Source organism: Patiria miniata, unplaced genomic scaffold (genome assembly GCF_015706575.1).
Source record: "Patiria miniata isolate m_02_andy unplaced genomic scaffold, ASM1570657v1 HiC_scaffold_22, whole genome shotgun sequence".
Lineage (NCBI taxonomy): Eukaryota > Metazoa > Echinodermata > Asteroidea > Valvatida > Asterinidae > Patiria > Patiria miniata.
The window spans coordinates 9,348,058-9,375,632 of NW_024037061.1; the positions used below are offsets into that span (position 1 = coordinate 9,348,058).

General features: G+C 41.5%; 2 protein-coding genes across 2 annotated transcripts; both read right to left on the bottom strand.

Moving 5' to 3' along the window:
* Window positions 1-3,739: 3,739 nt before the first annotated feature.
* On the bottom strand, window positions 3,740-10,839 carry LOC119730018 (L-xylulose reductase-like). The gene is given in 9 exon segments (XM_038202808.1): window positions 3,740-3,821; window positions 4,242-4,278; window positions 4,720-4,789; window positions 4,942-4,982; window positions 5,447-5,585; window positions 6,069-6,093; window positions 6,095-6,159; window positions 7,769-7,896; window positions 10,830-10,839. Coding segments are annotated over 9 exon segments (597 nt in total).
* Window positions 10,840-16,766: 5,927 nt separating this feature from the next.
* On the bottom strand, window positions 16,767-27,083 carry LOC119729988 (3-oxoacyl-[acyl-carrier-protein] reductase FabG-like). The gene is made up of 9 exons (XM_038202780.1): window positions 26,947-27,083; window positions 24,712-24,851; window positions 23,138-23,230; window positions 22,826-22,964; window positions 22,029-22,069; window positions 19,766-19,835; window positions 19,481-19,517; window positions 18,174-18,237; window positions 16,767-16,975 (listed from the first exon to the last, which is right to left on the bottom strand). Exons 1-9 carry the CDS (start codon window positions 26,981-26,983, stop codon window positions 16,799-16,801), a joined length of 798 nt encoding a protein of 265 aa, XP_038058708.1. The 5' UTR covers window positions 26,984-27,083; the 3' UTR covers window positions 16,767-16,798.
* Window positions 27,084-27,575: the final 492 nt, after the last annotated feature.

Below are 27,575 nucleotides of genomic sequence, written 5' to 3' on the forward strand. Positions count from 1 at the left end.
GGACGGATTTTTGGTCTATTTACAGGCGTGCACCCATAGCGCGTGAGGATATATGCCGACGATTGACGGCGTACGGGACGAATAACGAGGAGAGCATTGACCAAGGCTAACAACGAAGCTGTACAAAGGCCTTCGTGAATTCTTGGGGGTGTTAATTTTTTTTCTCGAAATGACGTTGTCGAAGTACATCAGCACACTGTTGTCGTGTCGACTTTCTCGCGGTACATATTCGGAATAATTATTATTATTATTATTTTTATTATTTTATTATTATTATTAAATGGTATATTTCACTCTTTCGTTGCGGCCCAAAGGCTGAATTGTGGGAAGGCTTACACTAAAAACATTAAAAAATAGACAGATTAAAGGGAATATACAACATTTGCAAACATCGGAAAATAAAACTACCAAGTTTTTGCGAAATACCTTAATAGGATGTTGGTAAATGACAGTCTAAAGCATCCTGTAAAATTATGGCACCTGGTATACTGTCATTTTCAAGAAAAGTGGTATTTTTGTATCAATTTCCAACGCTGATCGGCCGATCAGCGTTGGAAACAACTGGCTTTTTTTTCAAATACTGGCCCCAATTGACCATTGCACTTGTCTGCAATCGATTACAAACCTATGAACGGGTACGAGCCAGCTAGACTGGTTCCCTGACCTTACAATTCCCAAATGTATGTAAACTGCTCTGTTTCTTCTTATATGGAGTCAGGGAACCAGACTACAGGAAAATGATCGTTTTTCTTGGTTTTTATAGCATTTTCGAACCCAAAACCTCCAAAAAGTCAGTGTTACTATATTTGCTTTATATTTCCAACCCCCCAATTCCATCCATTTCTGAAAATTACAGCAAAAGCCAATGATGTATATTCCCTTTAAGTAGAAACTGTATGCATTACAACAAAAATAATTACAAAACCGGTAAAAAAATTATAATAGGAGTTACACAAAATAATGCATGTAACAACAAGAATGGAGGTTCACAACGAAAGAGTTTAAAAAAAAAAATGACTAAAGACAGTTGATTAAAAACTGTTGGGAAAACAAACATGGAGAAATATGGATTGCTCAGATTACGGGGAAAAATGGAGAATAAAAATCACACCAGGATATGAAGCGTAAAGCTTATAGTTGTTATTCAGCAGGTTGGTTAAGAATGGGATTGTACTATTCTTGTATCGGTTGCTTCGACATCGAGGGATGGACAGAGTACAAACATGTATTGGTAAATTTGGTATTGCGGAGATTGTTTTACTTTAACCTTTTTGGGTGGGAGCCTGCAGTCACGGTATTTATGAGATGAGAGAAGATTTTTCACAAAACTTTAAACAGAGATGATCACGTCGTGGCTGGAGAGAGAGGATTTGTAACCTATTAGACATAAGGTCATAGGGAACGTGCTCGCAAACATCAATGGAAAGGATTGTGCGAAATGCTCTTTTTTGTAATGTTTTTGAGCGATTCCCTGTGTTCCTTCGTCAATCCAGAATGCCATACAGGACATGCATACTCAGCAGTGGGTCTTACGTACTGCATGTAAACAGTGACCAAGTCATCAATGGGTAGACCACAGCGTTTAAGTTGGCGTAAGAAGTACAGTCTGCGGTTAAAGGAATTGCACATTGTAGTCACCTGGGTGTCCCATCTCAGATTGTTTTGAATGTAAACACCAAGAATTCTCAAACAATTTGATTGACCAAGGACTGAGGCACCTATTATGGCAGGTCATATTATGTACATGTACTTAGTGAAATCATTGTGATTTCAAAGAACACGGTCATCAAAACAATGTTTGACACATTTAGTGTTTGTTTCAATTTAAATGTACGTTTTCAACCCATTAAGACGAGGCTGACTGGCGTGACAATTCCTCCACGATTGAGAATTTCTTTTGATGTGACTGACAGCAATTTTTCTGCGAACCATTTTCATGAATATAGGCCTAAATACATATGTATCTTAAAAACGATAAGAAACGGTGATTTTCCCTTATTATCGTTACAGAAAAGTTTATACTTCTTTTCGTTATTTTATATCTTTGGACATGAATGTGTCCTGACCAGGAGGATCGTGGCTACGGCCTCTCCTTCTCCACCCAGTTCCCAACCGATTGACGCCAATCCAGTGCGGTCCTGTTTACATGCTGTCATGAAGCCCCAAATCAAACACACAACGCCAGCTGAAATTAACAAGACCAGCATGACCGATCGAAAAAAAATCACTAAAAAAACAGACACAAAACAAAACATATTAGGCTAAGTAGTAAATATATCTTTGAGGGCATCTGTTTGGTATGCATATGCCGCGTGGCATTAAATAATTTGCTCTCATCATGTATCCTCTGTTACAAGGAAAAAAATCACGATCACCGACCTGTCTATTGTTAATTTCCAAAGACGTTGACGGTCGTGGTTGATGGAGCTTAGGGGCGGAGCTAGCAAGTCACAGCTTTTTCATTGGCTGGGACCAAAACGGCCGTTTTGCATGTGTGCAAAACGCATGAACACTAATAAGACCAACAGCGGGCGCAATAAATTTGATTAGGGTTTCAAAAATTTCTACGCGAGTCGTTAATTTGCATAAAAAGTGTCCCCCCACAATTTTTTTGTAAAAAACGAGACCGTGTAGTTCAAAAATCGGTGGAATCGTGCGAATATAGCCGAGGATCATCTCCCTAGCTTTTGGGCTATTATCTAAGAGCAGATTTGATAAAATTAGGGTCCAAATATGGGTCCTATTTGCACAAGCAAATGTAGGGATGCCACTGGTAACTTTGGCAGTATGCAGGCTCAGCATTACCGGCAGGCTTCAAGCCGTTGATGGGCTTTTAAAAAGAACTTTTGCAAATGGGAAAGACACTTTGAAAACATCCAATCAGTTTGAATATGCTTCATGAATTTCTGAATAAACGAGCACATTTTTAACAGTAGTTAATTACAATTATATTTTGGTGTGGTGGTGGGGAGGGGTTGGCTCGAGGGGGGCTAGACAGAAGATAATCAGAACGGCGCAATAAGACCAACAGCGGGCGCAATAAATTTGATTAGGGTTTCAAAAATTTCTACGCGAGTCGTTAATTTGCATAAAAAGTGTCCCCCCCCCACAATTTTTTGCAAAAAACGAGAACGTCTAGTTTAAAAATCGGTGGAATCGTGCGAATATAGCCGAGGATCATCTCCCTAGCTTTTGGGCTATTATTTTAGAGCAGATTTAATAAAATAAGGGTGCAAAAATGGGTCCTATTTGCACGAGAAAATGTAGGGATGCCACTGGTAACTTTGGCAGTATGCAGGCTCAGCATTACCGGCAGGCTTATTACGGACACACTCTCGCAAAATGTGGTCCGGCAGCTTTCTTATACCAAGACCTCGTTGGCTTTGGGTTTTGTACGTAAACCTTATCAGTCAGCCGATCACGCTCTATTGACTTCGGCCAAACCGCAAGTCCCATCATAAGAAATAAGTTAACAATGTTAACCGGACCATTTTTTTCCAAGAGTGTGTCTCTAATGTTCTCTCTAAATCAGTGGCGTAGCCCCGGTGTGTGTGTGGGGGGGGGGGGGGGGGACGTGCCACCCTCCCCCCAAGAAATTGTTCGTGCCCCCCAAGTGCCCCCCCCCCCCATCAAAATACTGATAATGACATTGGCCCCGAAAGTGGCTCTATTATCTTATGGAGTGGTTGGATCAATTTTGGAAATGGTGTTGAACGTCGGGACTGCTTTTGAGTAAAGTTTAATTGTTACTCTTTACCTGTTTACGCTGCTCGTCCGTCATGCCGCCTCGCTTGTACGTGGGTGTTTCAATGACGCCAGGGCTACAACAATGATAAACATGAAAAAGGAAGAAAAACCCAGAAGTGTCATTATATCTTTGCAACAACACGTGTTCCAACACAAATTACCAAAACCGGCTCAGAATTTTGTCTTCACAAAAGTAGAACAATTGGTAGAATTCGTAAAACTGTCTGACAGGCTCCACGACTTGCCTTTAGCGATCCGTGGGTGAAAAAGTGAAGCTTTAAAAGCAAACCCTATAATGTATCAAATTAAGAGGTACAAATACAATATAGGCCTATAATAATGTCTTTACAAAAACCTCACTATTTGAACATATTCGATATGCATCAACTTCTAAATACACGAGGAAGGACTTTTCGACGAGGATGATTTCAGGATTCAAATGACCAAGTTTAGTGTAAAACAAAAGGGGAAAGTCAATTGTAAGAAACACTCACTTGACCAAGTTGACCCTCACTTCATAAGGGGCCAAATCTGCAAAGGGCAAACACAGGGAGTGGAGATCTTTGACAAATATTAGTTTGAGATTTAAAACAATGGTGTTGAAATAAAAGATGAACGATACACGACGGGTTGTAAAATTGTACAAAATATATGTATTTTTGTTTACATGTTTATGTTTTACACTATCAAATTATTTTCAGAACAAATGACAAATGTTTACTATGTTTGAATATGGAAGGTTTCATGCTGATGCCATATGTTGACTGATTCACAGGATTTTGAAGACTTCGTGCTGATTTTATGTTGATTAAATTGTAATAAGTTAATTTATTCAGATGTGTCGTTGAGAAACCTAAGTTTAGCTGAGCAGTATTTTTTTCTGGCAAAATTGCTCACTAGTACTACAGGCAAAGAGTGGTGACCAATGAATTTTAAATAATCTCTGCTCTGGTCTCGTGCTGTGAAATTTGCCATGTGCACGATTCTGTGTGAAGCAATCCAGCGCTGCCTTAGACATACAATACGTCACCATCCCTGTCACCTGCAGAAAAAATTGCTTTTAATTTCAAACCGAAAACCAAAACATATATACTAACATGAATACATCCAACTATACCAATTACCATGAGTGAGAACTAGACAAAACTCGAAACCAACTATCCGTAACCAACCACCTTGTCTGTGAATACTTACCGCCATAATGCCATAGAGACTGGAAACTTTTACAATGGCACCTTTGAGGGAAAAAAACCATGAAAACAAGTAAAACATTACAAATTGTAAAAACAATTCTTCTGAAATCAGTGGAGTACATGTACTTCCGAATGTATGTCAGTTACTGCCACAAAATGAGACAAAACCTTCACGTAGTCGCTAGAAACATCACATGGTCGCCATGGCAATGTCAAACTTAAATCTGGAAAATTGCTTTTTAAAATATTAGTGGGAAAAAAAATACAAACATTCTTTAATTGTTGGACAATTCTTACATATATTAACACAGAGCCCAACTGTCATCGCAGATTACTTCCCGGCTAATGCCGGTACCCATTTATACTCCTGGGTGGAGAGAGGCAAGTGGGGATGAAGTGGCTTGCCCAAGGACACAACATGGCCAGCCGTTGGATTCGAACTCCTGACCCTCTGATCATGAGTCACGCAACTAAACATTTTCTTAACACAGATTTTGCTCAAGTACCTTGTGTTTGAATTACATGTGGTTTGAGTAGATGTGTGAGTTGTAACGGTGCCCGGACGTTGACAGCAAACGTTTTGTCAAATTGCTCCAGAGTAACGCTCTCCAATGAAGCGGGGATAGCGACACCCGCATTGTTGACCTACAAACAATACCAACGTCTATGTTTCGTTTATAAACGCTTCAAGCGTTCCGCGCTTTTACAGTGTGGCATTCAAGTCGTTCAAACACTTTTAAAAACAAGCTTTTATAGATATGTTAAAGTGTTTAAAAAATCAGTGCCGTTTCACGAACGGCGTTTACACTGTGCACGGAATGTTTCTAATTCGTCAGATTTCAGTTTAAGCAGCTGAAAAACTTCAACCGGCTGTTACTTGGTAGGATTTGTTGGGGTGGTTTGGTACATGGGTATCTGCATGACTCAAAATTTAAATAACAGGTGTAAGTCCGTTGAACATCGTCTCGATCTACCCTTCAACGAGTTTGCGCGTTCAAGTGGGTTTACATCGTCTGCTGGACGCCGCCATGCATGCGAAGACGCGCAACAATTGAGATGCATACTGCAAATACATGCACCATCCATACATCGATCAAACGTCTTGAATAAAGACTAGTGTCTACTAACCAGTACATCCAAGCTGCTATGTGAATATGGTCTCATCAGCAACTTTCTTGACATCTGCCTCTTTCTCGAGATCAGCTACAATCAGCAGAATCTGAGGAACTTAACAGATGTTCACAGAACATGGATAAGCCCCCCCCCCCCCCAAAAAAAGTCTCCGGTTTCTGGTATGCGCACACGTCGCCGTAGCCATGAAAAAGGTTGTTTTTTTTAATGAAAGTTGATGTCTCAAACCCGCCAAACCCACTGGTTTGACTGGAATCCTACTGCTGCACAATTTTAGCGTGTTTTTAGATTGGGTTATGGCCGAGAATAAGCTTTATGTGGCCTCTCTGGACTCCCATATATTTGCACTAAGTTTAGTCGGGCACCATTTGCAGTCATCAGCCGACATTTGAAGCAAAAAAAAATCAGGTAAAAAAAAAAAAAAATGAGCCGCGTCGATCGCCGCACCAGTTTTTGGGCAAGCTCCATACCAGAAACCGGAGACTTTTTTTTGGCCTAAGGAAAGGAATGCTAAATAGGCCACTATAATGACGGCATGAATGTCGTCTATAGCGATGCTGATCTGAATTGAAAACTTGGCTTAAAAATGGGCTTCATTTTGATATTGATTTTGACGTGGACGCTCATGGAAAGCGAAGTTAAATGCCCTCAGGCGCGGATCTAGGGGAGGGGGTAAACCCCCCCCCCCCATAGCTCTGTCCAAAAAAAAAAAAAATATCATGCGAAACCCCCCCCCCCCCCGCTGTGACACCCCAAAAAATTATTCTGGTATAATGTCCGCCTGTTCAAAATACGGTACACGATTCTGTAATCTAGTGTTAATAATCGTCGAATTTGAACAGCGCCCCCTATTGAAATATGGTACCAGCCCCCCTCCCTAGTTTTGGATTTTACGGAGGCCAAGCGTCCGGAGAAAAAACCTGTGTACATTTTCATATTTTTGGGCTGATACCCCCCCCCCCCCCACCCCCTCCCCAACCCCCTGCGTGCGAAAATTCCTGGATCCGCCCCTGGCCCTCAAAACAGTTGAATGCACTCCATGCCTGTATTTACAATTATTGGGCAATTTCAAGTGCGTAAATTCCCTGCTTATACAGGTGACAAATCCCTTAGTGATACGATAGGCCCGCGGATTGTTTTTTTTCTGTAGTTGGGCGAAGCCATTTTCGTGAATATTTCAGTAGTTTCATTTGGATCATTGCGAGACACTTAGATTCTCCTTCTCTTTTTTTCCCTTAAATTAAAATAACCCCACCGATACATTTAGAGAAGAAAACTAGTCGATGTAAATAAGGCCAAAAAAAGTCTCCGGTTTCTGGTATGCGCGCGCGTCGCCGTAGCCATGCGCGTCGGCAAAATGAACAAGTTTTTTTTTCAATGAAAGATGATGTCTCAAAACCGCCAAACTCACTGGTTTGACTGGAATCCTGCTGCTGCACAATTTTAACGTGTTTCTGGATGGGGTTATGATCGAGAATAAGCTTTATGTGGCCTCTCTGGACTCCAATATATTTGCACTAAGTTTAGTCGGACACCATTTGCAGTCATCAGCCGACATTTGAAGCAAAAAAGTCAGGTAAAAAAAAAAAAAGCCGCGTCGCCGCACCACTTTTTTGGCAAGCTCCATACCAGAAACAGGAGACCTTTTTTTGGCCTAAGCATCGGTGGATTCGAACCAATGTCTACAAGAAATCAACCTTATCTTTAGGCAAGTCATTCTGTTGGCATTCCTCAGCGACCGTCTTCAGATTGGCTTCATTCCAACCATCAGAGACAGATCGAGAGGTTGGATTGATAGTCACATTGTATTCAAGGAGCAAGGTATCTTACTGTCGAGAACAAGAATTGTTTTAATGTAATACACTTTCCTGACACCTCCCACCAGGAAAACTCAAAGATGTACTGTCGCGGACACCGTGACCAAGTGTCTTTATTTCATAATTTATTAAATGGTTGATTGAATCAAATCATGACTCGCAGCTCAGGGCTGAATTGTTATTATCATTACTCACGGTTTATTAAAATTGAAAGTGGTCATACCCAGGGCAAAATTGCATTAAATTCACAATGAGTAATAAAAGTCAACAACACAAAGTTCAGCTCCACTAAAAGAAGATTACAATAGATTAAACACAGACAGAATTATTGCACAATTTCAAAAATATTACACATGCACACAAGAATTAAAAGGGCAGCCAGAGACAAAATTTGCAGTGAATAAAGAAATTAGGAGTGTAAACAAAAACACAAGACAGCTAGACTCTTTATGGCGCAAAATTCAACGGTAAAGTATTGAGCTGCTACAGACAGTTTTCCTTCAGTAGTTTAACCATATATGGAAATGCACTATTAGAAATACACTCAAAACATACCACAAGGAACGCAATGAATACAATTGATATAGGGGTGAGAAAATAAAAGACTAAACGTTGCAGTAGCATCAATTATTGCATAAGAAAATACAGAGGTAAAGGATTGAGCAATTAATTATTTACTTATTTAACAATTACAGACAATTTTCGTTCAGCCATATAAGGACATGCACTATTAGCATGTCTCTGTGTGCGTACTTTTTGGGGTTTAACATGTACATTATTGAACATGATTTACAATAACTGGAAAAAAAGTAATCCCATAAAAATACCATTATTACCATTAAAATATTAAGAAGTACCAGACAAAACTGACCAAAAAAAGGAATACACGACAAAAACAAAAGTACACTAAAAAACTGTTCAGAACATAAAACGCATGAATTATGGCATTAATGCCATTAACAAAAAACAAATATAAATTTGAATAGAAGTGTGGGAACTATAGTGTTAATTAGCAACTATTGAGTAAGCAGATCAGGTAAGGCAATATTATAATATTGATATATTAAAAAGTACCAGACAAAACTGACCTCATACAAAAGAAAACCAATCATGTTCTTGCAGTCTGATGGTTCCCTGACCCCACTTAACATGAAACGGAGCAATTTATAGACTAAGTTGGGGAATTGTAAGGTCAGAGAATCAACCTAGCAGGTTTGAACCCCTTCACATGTGTGTACTCAACTGCGAAAAGAAAAACTTCGGAATAACTATTTATGAAAATTTAGGAGCATTTTTTGAAAAAAGAAGAAGTTAATTTTCTCCAACGCTGGTTCTCCAAAGTTTTCTTGAAAATGACAGCACACAAGTAGCCACGATTTTACAGGATGCTTGAGACTGTCATTCCCTAACAATCCGGTAAGGTATTTCGTGATAATTTGATCATTTCGTTTTGCGATGTTTGCAAATGTTGCATTTTAAAGACAGTGGTTGTCGTCGAGCTCAGGCTACCACAGTAGCCTATAGTGGATAGCGTGATGAGCTATGGATACAAAGATCCAGCTTTTTCGAATCCGCGTCGAGTCGCTGCTTATTTTCCTGGATTATTTTTTTTCTATTTTTCTCCTCTAAATTTATCGTCGAGATAATTTTAATTGAAGGGAAAAAGAAAACGAAAGCCTATGTGTCTAGCTATGATTCAAAGAAAAACTGTGGGCAAATTATTCAAGATTTTCAACGGAAGAGGGGGGTACCTAGGGCGAATTATTGTTTTCTCAAACGAGATCCGACAATATCAAAAGAGTTCTCTCTCTCTCTCTCTACGTTCACCGACGATTGACACAATGGCAGTTGATTCGAGGACTGGTTGGGAAGTAGTCCTGACTGATATCAGGTGATCCGAGTTCAGTGGAAAATACTGGAAAATATATGCCGATTGTTACGGCGCATTGTTATGGTTTTTGAGCTTGTCAGAACTCTCGAACCGTTATGGAAATAGTTACTGAACAAATATTAAAAACACAAAATCCGCCCCCCCCCCCCCCCACCACCACCACCTCTACACATGGTTGATGAACCATATGTGCCAGATGAAATAACCACGCAAAATGGTAATTTCCAACAACTTTACTGTTTCCCGAGCCACAGACGTATCCAGTACGAGTACTATCTGTAATGGTCCGGTTGGTCCCTATTACAATCCTCCGCCCCCGGGGACCCAGTTTTCTTAATAACCATAACAAAAAACTAGAAATGTGTTTGTGGACAAACACTGAGCTGTTTCGACCGTTTTATTAATGACTGCCGTAAAGGAATTTCATCCAGGTCGAATGAACATGTACATGCGTATTCTATACAAAAAGTGTGTCCATCCTATGTAAAAAAAAAAACATTTTTCATGACGTCATGATGACGGCACACATTTTTTGAATTTTTTTGTATCTATCTACGACCTAACAAACCTTTTGCAAAAAAGAATTTCGAAGTTACCACGTTACATTGATGAGATATGAGTAAAAGGTCCAAAAATTGAATAATTCATATAAAATCAAATGATGACGTCATCGTGACGTCACTGCAATTTTTGTCTATAACACTGCCTGGAATATCTGCATACCGACATTGAACCTAATCGGACATCAGGTCCTCTGAGGTCGATCGGACCGTATTTTATATAATTTTTGCAAAATTTGAAGAAAATATTAAAATTTGAAAAATTCATAAAAAATCAGACGATGACGTCATGAAGACGTCACTTCAGATGTTGAATGCTTTTATCTATACCTACCTACCCACCAAGTTTCATAACGATCGGACATACCCTTATATGTGAATCAAAAAATCATGTTTTTGATGATGTCATGATGACGTCACACATTTTATGAAATTGTGTGCATCTATCTATGACCTGACAAACATGTTACAAAAAGAATTTTGAATTTACCATGCTCCATTCATGAGATTTGAGTAAAAGGTCCAAAAATTGCATAATTTATATAAAATCACATGATGACGTCATCGTGACATCACTGCAATTTTTGTCTATAACACGTCCCGGAATACTTGCATACCAAGTTTGAACCAAATCGGACTTCCGGTTCTGTAGATATAGGACCTTAAAGTATGTACTTTTTGGATGACGTCACGTGACACGTGATGACGTCATGATGACGTCATGATGACGTCATGATTCGGCATACATCTTTAGGTGGTGTTCTAAGTTTCATAACGATCGGACATATCCTTATATGTGAATCACAAAATCACGTTTTTGATGACGTCATGATGACGTTACACATTTTATGAAATTTTGTGCATTTATCTTTTTCCTAACAAACATGTTACAAAAAGAATTTTGAATTTACCATGTTCCATTGGTGAGATATGAGTAAAAGGTCCAAAAATTGCATAATTTATATAAAATCACACGATGACGTCATCATGACGTCACTGCAATTTTCGTCTATAACACGTCCCGGAATACTTGCATACCAAGTTTGAACCAAATCGGACTTCCGGTTCTGTAGATATAGGACCTTAAAGTATGTACTTTTTGGATGACGTCACGTGACACGTGATGACGTCATGATGACGTCATGATTCGGCATACATCTTCAGGTGGTGTTCTAAGTGTGTGCCAGGTTTGAAGTCAATCGGATTTGAAAAAAGTCCAAAAGTGCCCTGTAGAACGAAAACACGTGTTATCCTATGGGAAAAAAAGTGGAAGAAAAAAAAAAAAAGAGAAAAAAAAAAATAACAAAAACAAGAGCTGTTTCGGTGTGTACACCGAAACAGCTAAATATAAAACCGATTCTGTTGAACCTCCATCTAATCCTAGCCAGAGACACACACTACGGATATATGCAGTCACCTTTAGTGTGTGACCCCGGGTCAGGCATAATCTGAGCCTGACAGTGACAACCTGGGCTGGCGACAAACCTCCCATATACACGTGCACAAAACAAGGTCACTTGCGGGTAGACAGTGCACGGCTTGACAAAGACTATGTAAACAACATTTGTTTCCTGTGAAGGACCTATGTGAAATGGTCTCTAGTTATTATTGCTGGCCACATGTTTACGTTCTTTTGGGGGCGGGTCTTAGGCTCAGTTAGTCCAAAACTGCTGTTTACTATGGTTACAATACAAGGCTATTGACTCCTTGCTGTGGTAAAGGTGATTTCCCTTGAGTGCTATGTACAGTGTGCCTTTTTTTTATTACATCCAAAGCTTGAGACGCGTGTCTAGCCGATGGTGAAAACCTAGGTGATAATTTATGCTCCTCATTAGCATTGAATGGACCACTGGTTGTAATAGCCTGCTATTTCATAGTGGCCAGTGCATTGCATCACTTCATTCATTCATGAACTTGCTCTATGATTCATTCAAGATGGCTTCGAAGAGTGAGGAAGACGTTTTGCGAGCAGTTTTGCGAGATGATTTGAGCAGTGACAGTGAGAATGAAAGTGTTGTGGAAACTTCAGATGAGGAAGAGATTTCGTCGAGAAGCTCGATGTCAATGACTTCGGCAGAGCCTGGCAGCGATTCTGACAGCGATCCTGCGCCTCCTCCCCCCAAAAGACCGGCACACATACCACCCAAAGGGCAGCGTCACCAGCAAACACCCGCCCCACCTCCAGCGACTCCACCGGCAACAACTCCGCCTGCACCGACGCAGACTACACCGACCCGGGCTGCACCGACCCAACCAGCACCCCCACAACCAGGACCCGCCCAACCAGCACCCACTAGACCCGCACCAGCAGGGCGTACACCAGCCAGGGGTGTAGCGGCCAGACAGAGAGCACCCCAGGATCCAAATAAGGGAAAGGACGGCACAGTGTGGAGCGACCAGCCACCTCCACCTGCCAGAGCAGCCGCGGCTAACATACTGACCCAGCGAGCATCAGGCCCAAAAAACTTGGGTGGGGCTTCATCGCCGATGGAGCTGTTTCAGCTTTTCTTCCCGGCCGCTCTGATGAACATCATTCTGCGCTATACAAACGCCGAGGGCTTAGCCAGGAAAGGAAGAAGCTGGGTGAACGTGGCCATGGTGGAACTTCACGCATTCCTTGGGCTGATTTTCTACATCGGCCTCACTAAATCAGGTCGTGTGAAAGCCCGTTCGTTTTGGCGCCCAGGGGTATTTTGTCGCCCTTTGTGCAAGGCTACAATGGCGGGACACCGCTTTGAACAATTGCTAGTCATGCTCCGTTTTGATGACAAGACGACCTGCGTCCAACGCAAAGCCACGGACAAATTTGCCGCCATCAGGGAGATCTTCGACATGTTCACAGCGAGTCTTCGACACCACTTTAGCCCGGGAGAGAGCCTAACGGTCGATGAGCAATTAGTTGCCTTCAGAGGAAGATGCTCCTTCAAACAATACATGCATAAGAAGCCGGCAAAGTATGGTTTGAAGTTTTGGGCGTCTGTGGACAGTGCAACACATTATGTCTGCAACATGCAGCCGTACACCGGAAAGGAGGGTGACCAGAGAGAACGCGAACTTGGTGCTCGTGTTGTCAAGGACTTAGTCGAGCCTGTCTTCGGAACAGGTCGCAGTGTGACTGCGGACAATTTCTTCGTTAATAAGGAATTAGCGGACTTCCTCCTGACCAAGAAACTGACCCTAGTTGGAACGATCAAGGGAAATCGCAGAGAGGTCCCCCCGGTCTTGAGAAAGGAGAACGTCCACAACTCGCCAGCAAAAACATCCATTTTCCGGTACTGTGGGATGAACACAATGGTGGCTTTTGTGCCCAAGCCGAGGAGAAGTGTGTTGTTGCTGTCTTCTATGCACCACGACGGAACAATCACCCAGCCGTCTCAGAAACCTGAAATCATCAGGTATTATAACTCCACCAAGGGCGGCGTCGACACCGTTGACCAAATGTGCAGCGAGTACAATTGTGCACGAATTACCAACCGGTGGCCCATGGTAGTCTTCTACCACATGCTCAATTGTGCAGTCATCAATGCATACGTGTTGTATCTGCAGCTGTATCCCAACCTCCGCCGTAGCGAGGAATCCCGCATGAGTTTCATGGAGCAGCTTGTCTCGGCGCTGACGCGGGAGCAGATCGAGATGCGGAGACATCACCCACAGCAGCTGCGGCGAGAGACGGTGGATGCACTGAAGTTCATTGGTCTGCCAGTTGTTTTCGCCCCCGGGCAGCAAGCTCCAGGTGGGAAAACCCCAAGGCAACGATGCTCCTTTTGTCCTAAGGGCAGCCAACTCAAGACCGGCCGGAGATGTAGCGAGTGTGGATATCCAGCATGCACCATACACAGCAGAATGACAACAGTACCGCCAACTGTCACTTGCAGCAACTGTGCCATGGCCGAATAGACACTGAGAGACAATGAACATTCAGTCCTCCCTCTTTCCTATGATCAAGAGAGACAGTTTCATTGCCTTTTTCGTTGATTGTGTTTTTCCCTATTTTGTTCTTATTTTGTATATATTTATGGATCAAGTGCATCCATGCATTTTTTTTGCCACGGCTGAATAGACACTGAAAGACAAAAAACATTCAGTCCTCCCTCTTTCCTATGATCAAGAGAGACAGACCACATGCTCAATTGTGCAGTCATCAATGCATACGTGTTGTATCTGCAGCTGCATCCCAACCTCCGCCGTGGCGAGGAATCCCGCATGGGTTTCATGCAGCAGCTTGTCTCGGAGCTGACGCGGGAGCAAATCGAGATGCGGAGACATCGCCTTTTTCGTTGATTGTATCTTTCTCCATTAGTTCTTATTTTTGTATTTATTTCTGGATCAAGTGCATCCTTCCTGTTTTTTTCTGTGCCACGGCTTAATAGACACTGAGAGACAAAGAACATTCAGTCCTCCCTCTTTGTTACGACCAAGAGAGACAGTTTCATTGCCTTTTTCGTCGATTGTATGAAGTGGATCCATTTTCTTTTTTGGTTTTTCTAATAAACGTTTTTGTACGAAATCAGATTTGTTTATTTTTTTCTCCATGTAACATTACTGACAGTCAACAAAGCTGATACAGTATGTTCAAACAGGCAGACGGCTGTTTATCTCGGAACAGCAGGGCGATCAACAACCCAACCAACCCATTAGCATCAAGTTGTGGAAGAACAAGGTGTATTGGACGGTGTGATGGCAGCAGCGTAGCCAGGATTCTGAGCATGGGGGCGAGCGGGGAGGGGGGGGGGGGGCTGACTGGATGTTACATGGGGAAAATAATTGTTGCCTTAGACATACACGTAGACATTTTACGTTTCCGAAATGCAAGTGGGGGGCGACCGAGGGCGACGATTTTCATGGGGGCGTGTATGTGCCCTAGCTCCCACGCCCCCACCCCCCACCCCGGCTACAGCGCTGTGTGATGGTGCCTGGGGGCACGTGCCTGGGGCATATGGCTGCATATTTATTGTCAACAGACATGTCAAGATTGTGTTCATATAGATACAGTGTTGTGTAGCCTCGAACCATGGCGCTATTTAGCCCAAAACATCAGGGTCCCCGGAGGGACCCCTTGTAGACTTGAAATCAAGTCTGTAATGAGCGGTTTTAATCGCGTCCGCCGCGCGCGACTGCCAAGCTCTGTGCATGTGCCGGGGGTACGACATACCGCATGCTGTCCTAGTAGCGGGGACGCTACGTACATTTTCGACCCCATGCGTGTGCGACTGACCATGCCGCGCGGTGTACGTGTATGTACATCGTACATGTACATGACTTTTGCATGAATGGTTGTAGCGCTCACGTTGCGTGAACGGCGGTGGCATGGCCGGTATGCGGATTCTGGCGCTGAAGACGGACATAAACCACTTTAGTCTAACGACTTGCCATCAAGTCTAGACCCCTTGATGAAGGCGTGTCAGTAAATGGGCGTGGTGCAGCGGAGGGCCAGTGCCTGGGAGCATGTGCCTCGGGCATCTGGCTCCTTATTTATAGTCAACAGACATGTCAAGATTGTGCTCATATAGATACATGTACTGTGTTGTGTAGCCTCAAACCATGGCGCTACTTACACTGCAAAAACTGTAGTGTTAATTTAACACCATTCGGTATCTATATAGGACAACACCAGTAATATTTAACACCAGATGGTCTTATATAGATACCAATGGTGTAAATTTAACACTCGAGTTTTTGCAGTGTAGCGCTAAATATTTTGGTCCCCGGACGGACCCCTTACTGTAAGCGTGTTAGTAAATGGGCTTTCTGCGTCGGAGGGTTCTTGACCAGCAAATGCACCTTTAATTATCTCCTTTTTGCCTACCGACCGACCCTATAGACCTTTACCATGCTGCCACCATTTTAGTCATGTTCCCTGTATCCAATAACAGTACTGAATGATATTGTTTTGTGCAAAAAGGAACCAGACTATTTTTCCTTTCAGCCTCGCTTTGTTTACGTTTACTTGAAAGGGGAAAAATCATGATGGCCGCAACATGATCAATGGTCTATTCAGAGGCAAGTATATGAAAACTAAACAAATCAAACGAAATGCCCTAATGTGCGTGCGAAAATGGCTTGTCCATAGTAACCTCTTGATGGCGCACTGCATGCACTGTGAATCGTTCCCAATTAGGCCAATTTTTTTTTTGTTTCAAGCTTGGATTGTACAGACAAGGTACATGTAGGTACTATTTTGCTTTTTTGGTGTCCTCATGTACATTGGTGTCCTCCATAATTTGCCTTGGTGCTTTCGATCATTTGCCTTGGTGCAATTTCCCATTCCTTGGTGCTCTTTGGTAAACAAAATTTGAGGTGCGGAAATGGAGGTCGCTGTTGGAGCTACCGCGGAACATTTTGGGAAAAAAAAGATCGACGCGCATGATTAGAATCGATGCGCGCGCTGACCAGAGACCGATTTTTTTTTTTTTTTTTTGCCTTACCTAAATATTTTGAAAAAATATCTCGATGTGTGCTTCACTCTTTATTTTCTGGAGTCATGACCGTAAGCAGATATTTCCCGCCATCTATGGTGATGAGCTCTCCCGTGACGTAGGACGAATCATCGGAGGCTAAGAATGCTATCACCTTGGCAACCTCATCCACGGTGCCGGGACGACCCATGGCATGGGTGCGTTCACACAACTTCAAAAACTGGAACAGGAAAAAGAAGGGGAAGAGATCGAAAACTTCAAAGCAAATCTTTAATTCTCAGTTGAAAATTATTAACCCTTCATTCATCAGAGTCATAACGCTGGACTAGTTGTAGATATAGTAATTGATGTTGGGAACAATCAACCAAAATAATCCTCCTAGAAGTATTCTCGTTTTAATTCCATCCGATCATTTAAATATGGTACGATATTACGCAGTGGCGTAAATCTGTGCCGTCGAGTGGGGGGGGGGGGGGGGGGGGGGATAGGGGATGACCTACATCCAAAAATTGCCAGGCCATGGAAATTAAACAAGCGGGGGGCGGGGGGGGACACCACAGTACACTAGGGGGCGCTCTTTAGGATATAGATGTATATCAATGTGTATACTCGTGCTTACATCAAATAGGCGCATTTTAAAAGCTTGTGTACTTTGTTTCTCCACTTTTCACTGCTTTTATACAATTTGGTGGTTGGGATGCTAAAAAAACCTCGAAACCACATTGTTTTCTCATCACGAAGAAGTGGGGGGGGGGAGGATGATTCAATAGGGGGGGGGGGATACATATACCCCCATCCCCCCGGGATTTACGCCCCTGCTATTACGGCCTCAAGCTTTTATGATATCTATATGTATGGTGGCTCTGAAGGGACATCGCAAATCATCAATATTCACGTCAAAAAAAATCACGCCTCGCTCCGGCTCCGGTTGCCAATATTTTGACGTTAATATTTGAGTCCAGAGAGCGAGATACGAATTTTTTTGACGCCAACAGTGACGTCAGGATTCAAGATTTGACACAAGTCCTGACTGATTTTGTCGCCAAAATATTGACGTCCATATTCATGAGCTGCGATGTTCTTTCAGAGCCACCATATAATGAGTCGAAATTGGGGGGGGGGGGGGACTCGCATTGAACGCGAGCAGCGCACGTGAGTAGAACACGTGTGGAACCATTTTGGCGACCTGGGAACGCATTCTGAGCTTAATAACACATGACCGAAACAATGCTACAGTTCCTCCTACCTGACAACGGCCAGAGCATACTGTCTGAAACTTTGATGAGATTCCCACATGCACAAACTAGCAAAAGAGATCTGCTACCTGGGCAATTTATAAAAATAGATTCAGAGAACACGATCGAAAATGGCTTCGTCGTAAATTAGGCATATTATGTGATCTACACTGACTGTTTTACCTGCTCATAACGTTCATCCGACATGCCACTTCGCTTGAACACTGGTGTCTTAATGACGCCAGGGCTACAAGAAAAGATGAAAAGAACACAAACTAATCGACGGTATATTCTGCAACAACGAACACAAACAATTAGCAAAAGCGTCCAAGAATTTCTACTTAAATCAACTAATGAAATTGTTCATGAGGATTTTATCCTGTCTGAATTGTAAGGGGAGGGGCTTCATTAAATAAGCAATCATCAGATATGAAAGCAGCAATGATTTCTTTACCGACAAAGGTCAAATAATAATCTTTGTCGTATTAGGTTAGACAAATGCCGTGGCCGAACTCTCTGGTTGCCTTCAACTATACTTAAAGGGCCCCCCCAATGCAATTTTTTTAAATGCAACTTTGTGTCCCATTTAATCTTCAATTTTCGTGCTGCCATTTTCAAGAGTATTATGTCTTCTAGTTATTTTGTTATGCTTATGCGAATTTCCGTATTCATGAGCAAAATAATGTGTGATGTCATTACAGGCAGAAACCTCAATGTTGCAGCTATTTCAACACCAAAAGTTGCCAGAATTGTTGATATTTTGCTGTCCTGATTTTCATATTTTTTGGGTGATTTGTTGTTGTATCAGTACATAGCAGTAAGCCAATGAGCAAACTTTTCTCACAACTGTTTTCCATGAGCAAATTTTTGAGTTCATAATTTGAACAGAAAACCCATAAAACTGAACGGTGTCTTCCTGATAATAATATCATCATTCGCTTGTAGCCCCCGCCTGCAAACAGGACGCTGGAAGGTGCTGATCTCTAAGAGTTCTCATTGGACAGATTTTGTGTGACCTGTGACGTACTGCAGCGTGCTGCTGTTTATCATATACGTAGCGCGCTAGCTGCATGCGAAGGTCATAAGTTAACCATAATGCCATCCGTACTTCTTTCACAAGATTCTGTGAAGCGGCATCAGCCTTTCCCAGCGCCCTGCTTGCAGGGCGGGGGTACGAGCGAAATGAAATCACAGCAATAGCGCCCTCAGTTGTCCAGAAAATCATGGATTTTTTTTTCAAAAAAGGTTTAAAGCAGTACACTGTTCAGTAAAATTAAATCAAAGAGGGTTGTCAAATAGTTTTCATACATTTAAAAGGAGTAGAAAGTTGCACAAAATGTTTTCCTAAGGAAAAAAAAACATCTCATGGATCCTCTGTGTGGACGACTTTGACGAGGAAAAGGGACAAGAGTTTGTCAAATATAACAAAAATAATTAGCAAGCTCAGTTTAAAAAAGATCGAAATAAAAGTCGAGTTGTTAAAGACTTACTTGACTGAGTTGACCCTTACTCCATGAGGGGCGAGATCTACAATTAAAGGGGGGGGGAAGGAAGTACTCTATAAACATCATTTTTAAATAGTCAATTTATGATTATAATAAAGTATGATTCAAATGTGTGATCTAAATGTATGATTAAAAATAGATTGTAATCACTAAACATTCCACTGCAAGAAGAAATAATGCATTTGGACTGTTAGAAATGTTTCAATTTTGAGGATAAATAAACAATTTGATTATTTTAGCTCAACTGTAAGCTCATGTGGTTCAAGTTACCGTGTGTACTGTTCTGTGTTAAGGAATCCAATGCCGTCTTAGACATACAATAGGGTATCATCCCGGGAAACTGTCGGGAAAAACAATTGCAATTTCAAAACATCTTTAAAACATCTTTTGGGGAGGGCTCACCAGTATTTTTCGATTGGGGTGGGGTTAGCGAGGGAGAGGAGTGATCATGTGACGTATAGGACGCGTTATAAATTCATGCAATATAGGGTGAGTCAAAAAAAAGGAACCCAAGGCCAAACAAAAAGTCTCCGGTTTCTGGTACGCGCGCGCGTCGACGTAGCCATGCGCGTCGGCAAAATGAAAAAGTTTTTTTTTACAATGTAATGATGATGTCTCAAAACTGCCAAACTCACTGGTTTGACTGGAATCCTGCTGCTTCACAATTTTAACGTGTTTTAAGATGGGGTTACGATCGAGTATAAGCTTTATGTGGCCTCTCTGGGTCCAATACATTTTGCACTAAATTTAGTCGGGCACAATTTGCAGTCATCAGCCGACATTTGAAGGGGGAAAAAAGTAAACAAAAACAAAAAGAAAAGCCGCGTCGCCGCATCATTTTTTGGGCAAGCTCCATACCAGAAACCGGAGACTTTTTTGGCCCAAATGGTGCCCCCTATTTTTCAAAGAAGTTCTGCATGTAACGCTTTCCAGATCTAGGACATGAAAGCCCAATTACTAAGCTTCCCTTTAGTGAAAGAATCAATTTAATCGCTCATTTTCTTCATGTACTTTTCCAGTTATGGAATTTTGAACACAAACGCCGTTTTTTAACCTTGTCCACGCATCACAATAAAAGTAAGTGATATCTCAGCAAAACGAAAACTTCACATTAAAAAAAAAACACTTCAGAACACTCTAATAACTATGATAACTGGCACTTATCATTATTGAAAAGCCTACTGCTTTCAGTGTTAAAACAACATGCTTTAAAATGTCAAGAGTTTACAGCCGTGCCCTGCCTTCTCCTTGGCTACCCTGATATTTTCAGGATACGACATGCATGGTTTCATTCCTACTGAAATATCACGTACCTTAACGTGATCCGTGGTCAAGGTTAAAAAAACGGTGTTTGTCTTCAACATTCCATAACTGGAATAGTACATGAGCGATTTGAATGATTCTTTCACTAAAAGAAAGCTTATTAATTGGGCTTTTATATCCTAGATCAGAAAAGCGCTACATGCAGAACTTCTTTAAAAGATAGAGGCACCATTTGGGTTGTCTCTTTTTTTTTAATTACCCTGTATTAAAAAACAGGAACCTGAAATATAGAAATTGTGCGGGTATACGGGATGCGTGTGCGATCTGGTTATATCTCTATTTTGTGTGGTTATTTCACCATACCCGCATACCTACATCTCAACATTTTGATATGAAATAACCGTGCGAAATGGTGATATCACAAGCAACGTTTCCCGAGCCGCATATATGCCCCATAACACGCGTACCAACTCCAAGCTCCAATGGAGGCCTAGTCAGGCCGAAAATTCAGCTCCAATATTCCTAATGAGCACTGCTTTAACTTATTTTCATCCTATACAGGGTGAGTAAAACAAAACCGAAACCCAAATGGCGGGACCATTGTTTTAGTGAAGTTCTGCATGTATAGCACTTTCTAAAACTAGTATATGAAAGCCCAATTCATAAACTTTGTTGTAGTACATGAATCATTCAAGTCACTCATGCACTTGTCAAGTTACGGAAATTTAAACACAACCACCGTTTTAAGGTTCTGTCCACGGATCACAAAAAAGTTCAGTGTTCTTTCAGCAAAACGAAAACAAATCACATAGGATTGTGTGTGAATTGTTTTCGTTTTGCTGAAAGAACGCACACCTTTTTTTGTGATCCGTGGACAGAACTTTAAAACGGTGGTTGTGTATAAAATTGCGTAACTTGAAAAGTACATGAGTGATTTGAATGATTCTTTTACTAAAAGAAAGCTTATGAATTAGGCTTCCATATCCTATAAGTGCTACATGAAGAACTTCACTAAAATAATAGTCCCGACATTAGAGTTTACGGGGTTTTTACTCACCCTGTATATCTTCAGTGCTACCCAGTTCTGTTTCATATACGATATTAACTTAGGGCCTTTCCCTAGTGGGTTTTTTTTTTTGGGGGGGGGGGCTGAGGCTAGTTCCCCGATCGCTCCCTTGCGTGGTCCACTTCGTTTAGATATCTTCAAATAAAAGTAAAACTCAACTGTCCTTTTTGTCCGTTACCAAGCATCTCACTAGTGACTTCTTACCGCCATAATGCCGTAGACACTGGAAACATTCACAATGGCACCTGGAAGAAAACAAAAATGAACAGTTGAAAAGGATATTGTGTCAAGATAATTTTGCAATATGTCGCCTGTCGCCACAAAATTAGAAAAATGGCAACATGTGAATAAATCTCTTTTGTGAGTATGCGGTGGCTCTAAAAAGTACCGGTTTTAACTTAACGTTTCGGACAGCATGCTCTGTTCGTCAGGAGACTAAGTGGATTCCAACTTCGCTTCCATTCGGAATCCCCTCAGTCTCCTGACGAGTCGACGGACAGAGCATGCTGTCCGAAACGTTGAGTTAAACCGCTTCTCAGAGCCACCACACACTCACAAAAGAATTGTGTTAACATGTTGCCACAGCAAAGTTACCTTGCTGTTATCCTCGCCATGCAAACTTTTCATTCTTATAGTCAATATACATTGCTTATTTGGGTACCGGTATTTTAAATTCACTTGTGAATTTTAATTGTATCTGGGTTGTTAGATTTTTACGACATTGTGTATGTATACATGTACTGCGCACTTGAACACTAATGTGGAATCTGCGCAATATAAATTAATTATTATTAATTAATTATTATTACATGACCTGGCAATTGGACAAGGTGTAGCCTAAGGTTACTGTATACCGGTGAAGAAATTGTTCACATGCGTTTTGATGCATGTAGGCCTATCTCCATCTGCAGTTTGACAGAGAGCTGCCAATTTGCTCCGTCCTGCCTGAATTGAAGAAGATGCTATTTGACAATACAAGTCGATTTCAGCTACATGTATACCTTTAGTTTTGATGAGATGTGGTCTGAGTAGGTGTGTGAGTTGTAATGGTGCTCGGACGTTGACATCAAACGTCTTGTCGAATTTCTCCAAAGTAAACGTCTCAATGGATGCAGGATGAACGACACCTGCATTGTTGACCTACAGACGAGACAGAAATCTGACATTATTGCAAACTGACACTGATAGGCATATAAAATAAAATTTAAAAAACCCACTGATTTTCACAAAGAGACCCACTTGCATGCGACATCCGTATCAGTTACGTCTTGAGTTAAAGACTAGTGTCTGGACTAGAGCTATACTACACTAACCAGTACATCCAAGCTGCCAAAGTATTCAATGGTTTTATCAGCAACTTTCTTGACGTCTTCTTCTTCGCCAAGATCGGCTGGTATGAGGAGAATCTGAGAAAACAACGGTAAATGGGTAAATTAAGTATTCTTAAGCCTTAATTAACGGAATAACAATGTGATGGAGTAGTTATAGGTCTAAGTGGGTGGTTTTAAACCGGTATTGGGGGCCTGGCCGTTGATGTGCTGTTTCAATAGGCCGTACAATGTCAAGGTCCAGTGGTATAACGGTGTGTGAGTCATATACGATGGTACGTGGGTTCGAACCCTGCCAGGAACATGGTGTTTGTGGTCTTGGGCAAGACACTTAAAGGGAATGTACATCATTGGCTTTTGCTGTAATTTTCAGAAATGAACTATTTGAGGGGTTAGTATAATAGATCAAATTTTGTTACACTGACATGTTTGAAGTTTTTTCTACGAAAATGCTGGAAAAACCAAGAAAAACAAAAAACGTTCAAGTAGTCTGGTTCCCTGACTCCACTAAAGATAAAATGGATCAATTTCCAGATGCCGGAAAATTGTAAGGTAAGGGAACAAGCCTAGCTGGCCTGCACCCGTTCATGAATATATAACCAATAGCAAACCAAATTTGAACTGAATAAAAAATGGTACATTTTGAGCAGTAGTTGCACAATAGTTTGGTTTTTCCAACGGTGGTCTGCCGACCACCGCTGGAAACAGATACACAACTTCCATTTTCTTGAAAATGGCTTCACACCAGGTGCCATAATTTTACAGGATGCTTTAGACTGTCATTTACCAACATCCTAGTAGGGTATTTCGTAAAAACTTGGTAGTTTTATTTTTCGATGTTTGCAAATGTTGTATATTCCCTTTAACTACAATTGCCTCTCTCCACCCTGGAGTATGGGTACCTGTAAGGGTCGAGGACCGAATGTGTGCTGATATCGGCTGCCGCGTGGTCACGTGGCCGATCGTGGCCTAATGAACGGCTAATAATTGTAAAGCGCTTTGAGAGTGTTGAAACGATGGAAAGCGCTAGGCCTACATAGGCCTAAGCATTACAATTCATTTTATATTATTTAAACACCAAGCGGTGCATAAACGTCGGCTTACAACATCCACGTGACGGGCTGTCAACCAATGGGAATACGTAAACTGCCTCCTGCAGGTATTTATGAATTAAACATAAGGCAGGAACGAATGCTCAAATTGCATCGACCCGAATTAAATAAATGTTGTGTTTTGAAGGCATTTATGTTTTTATGGTAACAAAGCTGGTTCAAATGTGAGGCAGAAGTTGATGCAATGGACAGTGCATGCGAAAGGAAATTTACTGATGTTGAAATGTGAAACTTATGAAAATGGAGAGTGAAGAGTGGGTTTAGCTACCACGAGGGGTGTTAAAGCAAGCATATTGCTGAGTTTCTCTGAAGGATTTTCTTTTTATTATGCCCAAGTCGGGGGTGGGGTGGGGTGGGGGTGGGGGGTGGGGTTGACACCCAACACCCTGGTGTAAAAATATACCGTATTTAGTTTTTGAATGTATACTTACTATACGGGCAACTAACTTTATCTTTAGGCAAGCCATTCTGTTGGCATTCCTCAGCGACCGTCTTCAGATTGGCTTCATTCCGACCAGACAGAGACAGGTAGCATCCTAACGAGGCAAAATATCTGGCCGTCTCAGCTCCAATGCCAGAACTTGCTCCTACATGCAAAACAACAATCGAAAGATCCAACCAATTTGAGTCAGGGTAAGATGGTCACGTTTCCGTTTTCTAAGTGGCAGATAGCAGTCACACTTTGTGAACAAGATTTATTTTCAAAAATTGATCTGAAGTGATTTTCGAATCGAACTTACATATCTGAAACGGGACGTGTTGCATCATGACAAAACAAAGGTTTCTGCAAAAGTTAAAACCATTGCTATGACGTCACCCTATTGTTAAAATCGTGGATTCGTATCTATTAAACCATTGCTATGACGTCACACTATTGTTAAAAGTGTGGATTCGGAACTACGAATCTGTTACGCTGGTCACAAAGTGTGGATTCGGAACGAAGAATCTTTAGTAAAGTGTGGATTCGGAATTACGAATCCACACTTTGAACACGTCAGACAATTGTTCTCTATAATGAGAATTAATAGGACCGTCTGCGTGAAATACGAAATTACCAATGCATCTTCCCTGTCAGATTCTCCGCCGTCACTGCAAAACCTACTTCTAGTCAGAATGAAATGAACTATCAATTTGTCAACGGAAGGAGCCGGGACAACCTGACGCCACTTTTTTTCTCCATATATCATCTCCACTCACTGTTAATGCCAATACTTCTTTTGACGCAATGGTTTAAGTCGAAGAATACACTCGCAAGTGTGGATTCCTAATTTACGAATTCACTCGGCGCTTTCTCGTGTATTCTCCTTAACGGAATCTTTCGAATTGGACAAAAAGTGTGGATTCGTAGGCCTATATCTATGTGAATATTTAGTAAAGCGTGGCCTTCGGAACTACAAATCCACACTTTGCACAACTATTTATGTAAATAACCATGCTACGAATGCTTGCCTTTTATCTCGACTCAACTCAACAGGTTCGTGAAAATACTTCTTTTGACGCAATGGTTAAGTCAGAGAATACACTCGCAAGTGTGGATTCTTAATTTACGAATTCGCATTTTCTCGTGTAGTCTCCTTAACAACTACTCCCGACCGCCCTGCTTTACCACAACAATATTAATTTTTGTTCGGGTAGTGGGCAGATAGGGGAAATATTTGGGGGAATTGTGCCTCTGATGATACAAGCATGGCATTTGGCACACAGTCAGAGTATGTCATGAGAAAGATATTCGACTATAGGGCCATCTCAGATTGGTCCTTTGAAAAACAATTAGGAAGAATAACGAGCAATTTTCAAAATTTTCAAACTGGTTGACATTGCTTGTTATACTGCCTATATTTTTTTCAAAGGACAAAGCTGCGATAGCCTTATAGCCAAATGGGTAATTGCAGAATACCCCGCCACTCGGAAATACACCCCTAAAATCATCTGGCTACGCGGTTGGAATCGCTGGAAAAGAAATAATTTAAGTCCAAACCAATAGGGCAAAAACCTAATTTGATTTATATCACCCCGGCGCAAAAATTCCATCTTATAATAGTTTATGCGGTACCCGCTGCTATGTACATCAGATTCGAACCGGCTAACCGATCTCGGTGGTCGAGTGGTAAGACATCTGCACTCGAAAGCAAGAGGTCGTGGGTTCGAGTCCCACCCGAGTGATTTTTTTTCCAATCTTCACTCGGGAGAAAACACACTGAGTATACAGTGTTTAAACGTCGGTTAAGGGCAAAAACCTAATTTGATTCATTTTGGATGTTATTGGGCTCGATAGTGGCGCTATTTTGCCATGTTGTGGAGGGATCGTTTTTCAAGATGGCTACTTTTCTGCTTTGGGGAAAATAGGGGTCGTCTTCTTTGGGTGAGAATATCTCGAAAAGTCAACGGTCAACCCATCAAAAAATGAAATGAAAATGAAAGATGACACATTGATCATCATTTTTCTGTGCAGCTTGAATACATGTGAGAGTTCTGAGTATTTTTAAACGAATGTCGAAGTATGCGCATTTAGCACTAGTACTGTCTATAGGATTTTTTTGCAGGATTTTTTTGCAAGGTACAATCGCATGATCACCTATCTGACTTTTTTCGCTGAAAAATTCGGCCTGTATACATGATTCTTTGATAAAGAAAGCACAAAAATTCCACACCACATACATCAGTTATCAAATCATTACTGACCTGTCACAAGAGCCACTTTGCCTTTTAATGAGCTCATTGATGTTTAAGTTCGGCGAGGGGGGATGAAACAGCGAGTCGCAAAAGTGGATGAACTGCTTGTTGTAGCTCAGCATCACGGTCATCTGGACTTTGACCTCATGCACTTGGAAATGGTTTTACTATTTTGTTCCTTTATGAAGTGCAATGAGATGAAAGTGCTGGTGGGTCAGAATAAAACATAAACCAAACTACATGTATATCAAAACACGATTGTACTGGTAGGCTTTACGGTCGTTTTTGGCGATTGTTTAAAATTTGTGGTGGTACAATGAGTCAGTGTTGGAGCAAAGGCTTTAACCCTGAAGGCCAAGGCCAAGGCTTTGGCCCTCAAGGCCAAGGCTTTGACCCTCAAGCCTCGAGGCCAAGGCCAAGGCTTAACCCTCAAGGCTAAGGCCAAGGCCAAGGCCCTGTTTTATAAAATGACCACTAATATAGAACTAATTATAGTCACATGACACATCATCACAAATCGCTCATTAAGAAGAACAACTTGTCTTTAATTGCAATCAACATGCTCGCATACACTGTTTTATGACTGCATTGTATCTATTAAAGTATAAGTTCATGTCTTCGTGAATATGGTTTAACTA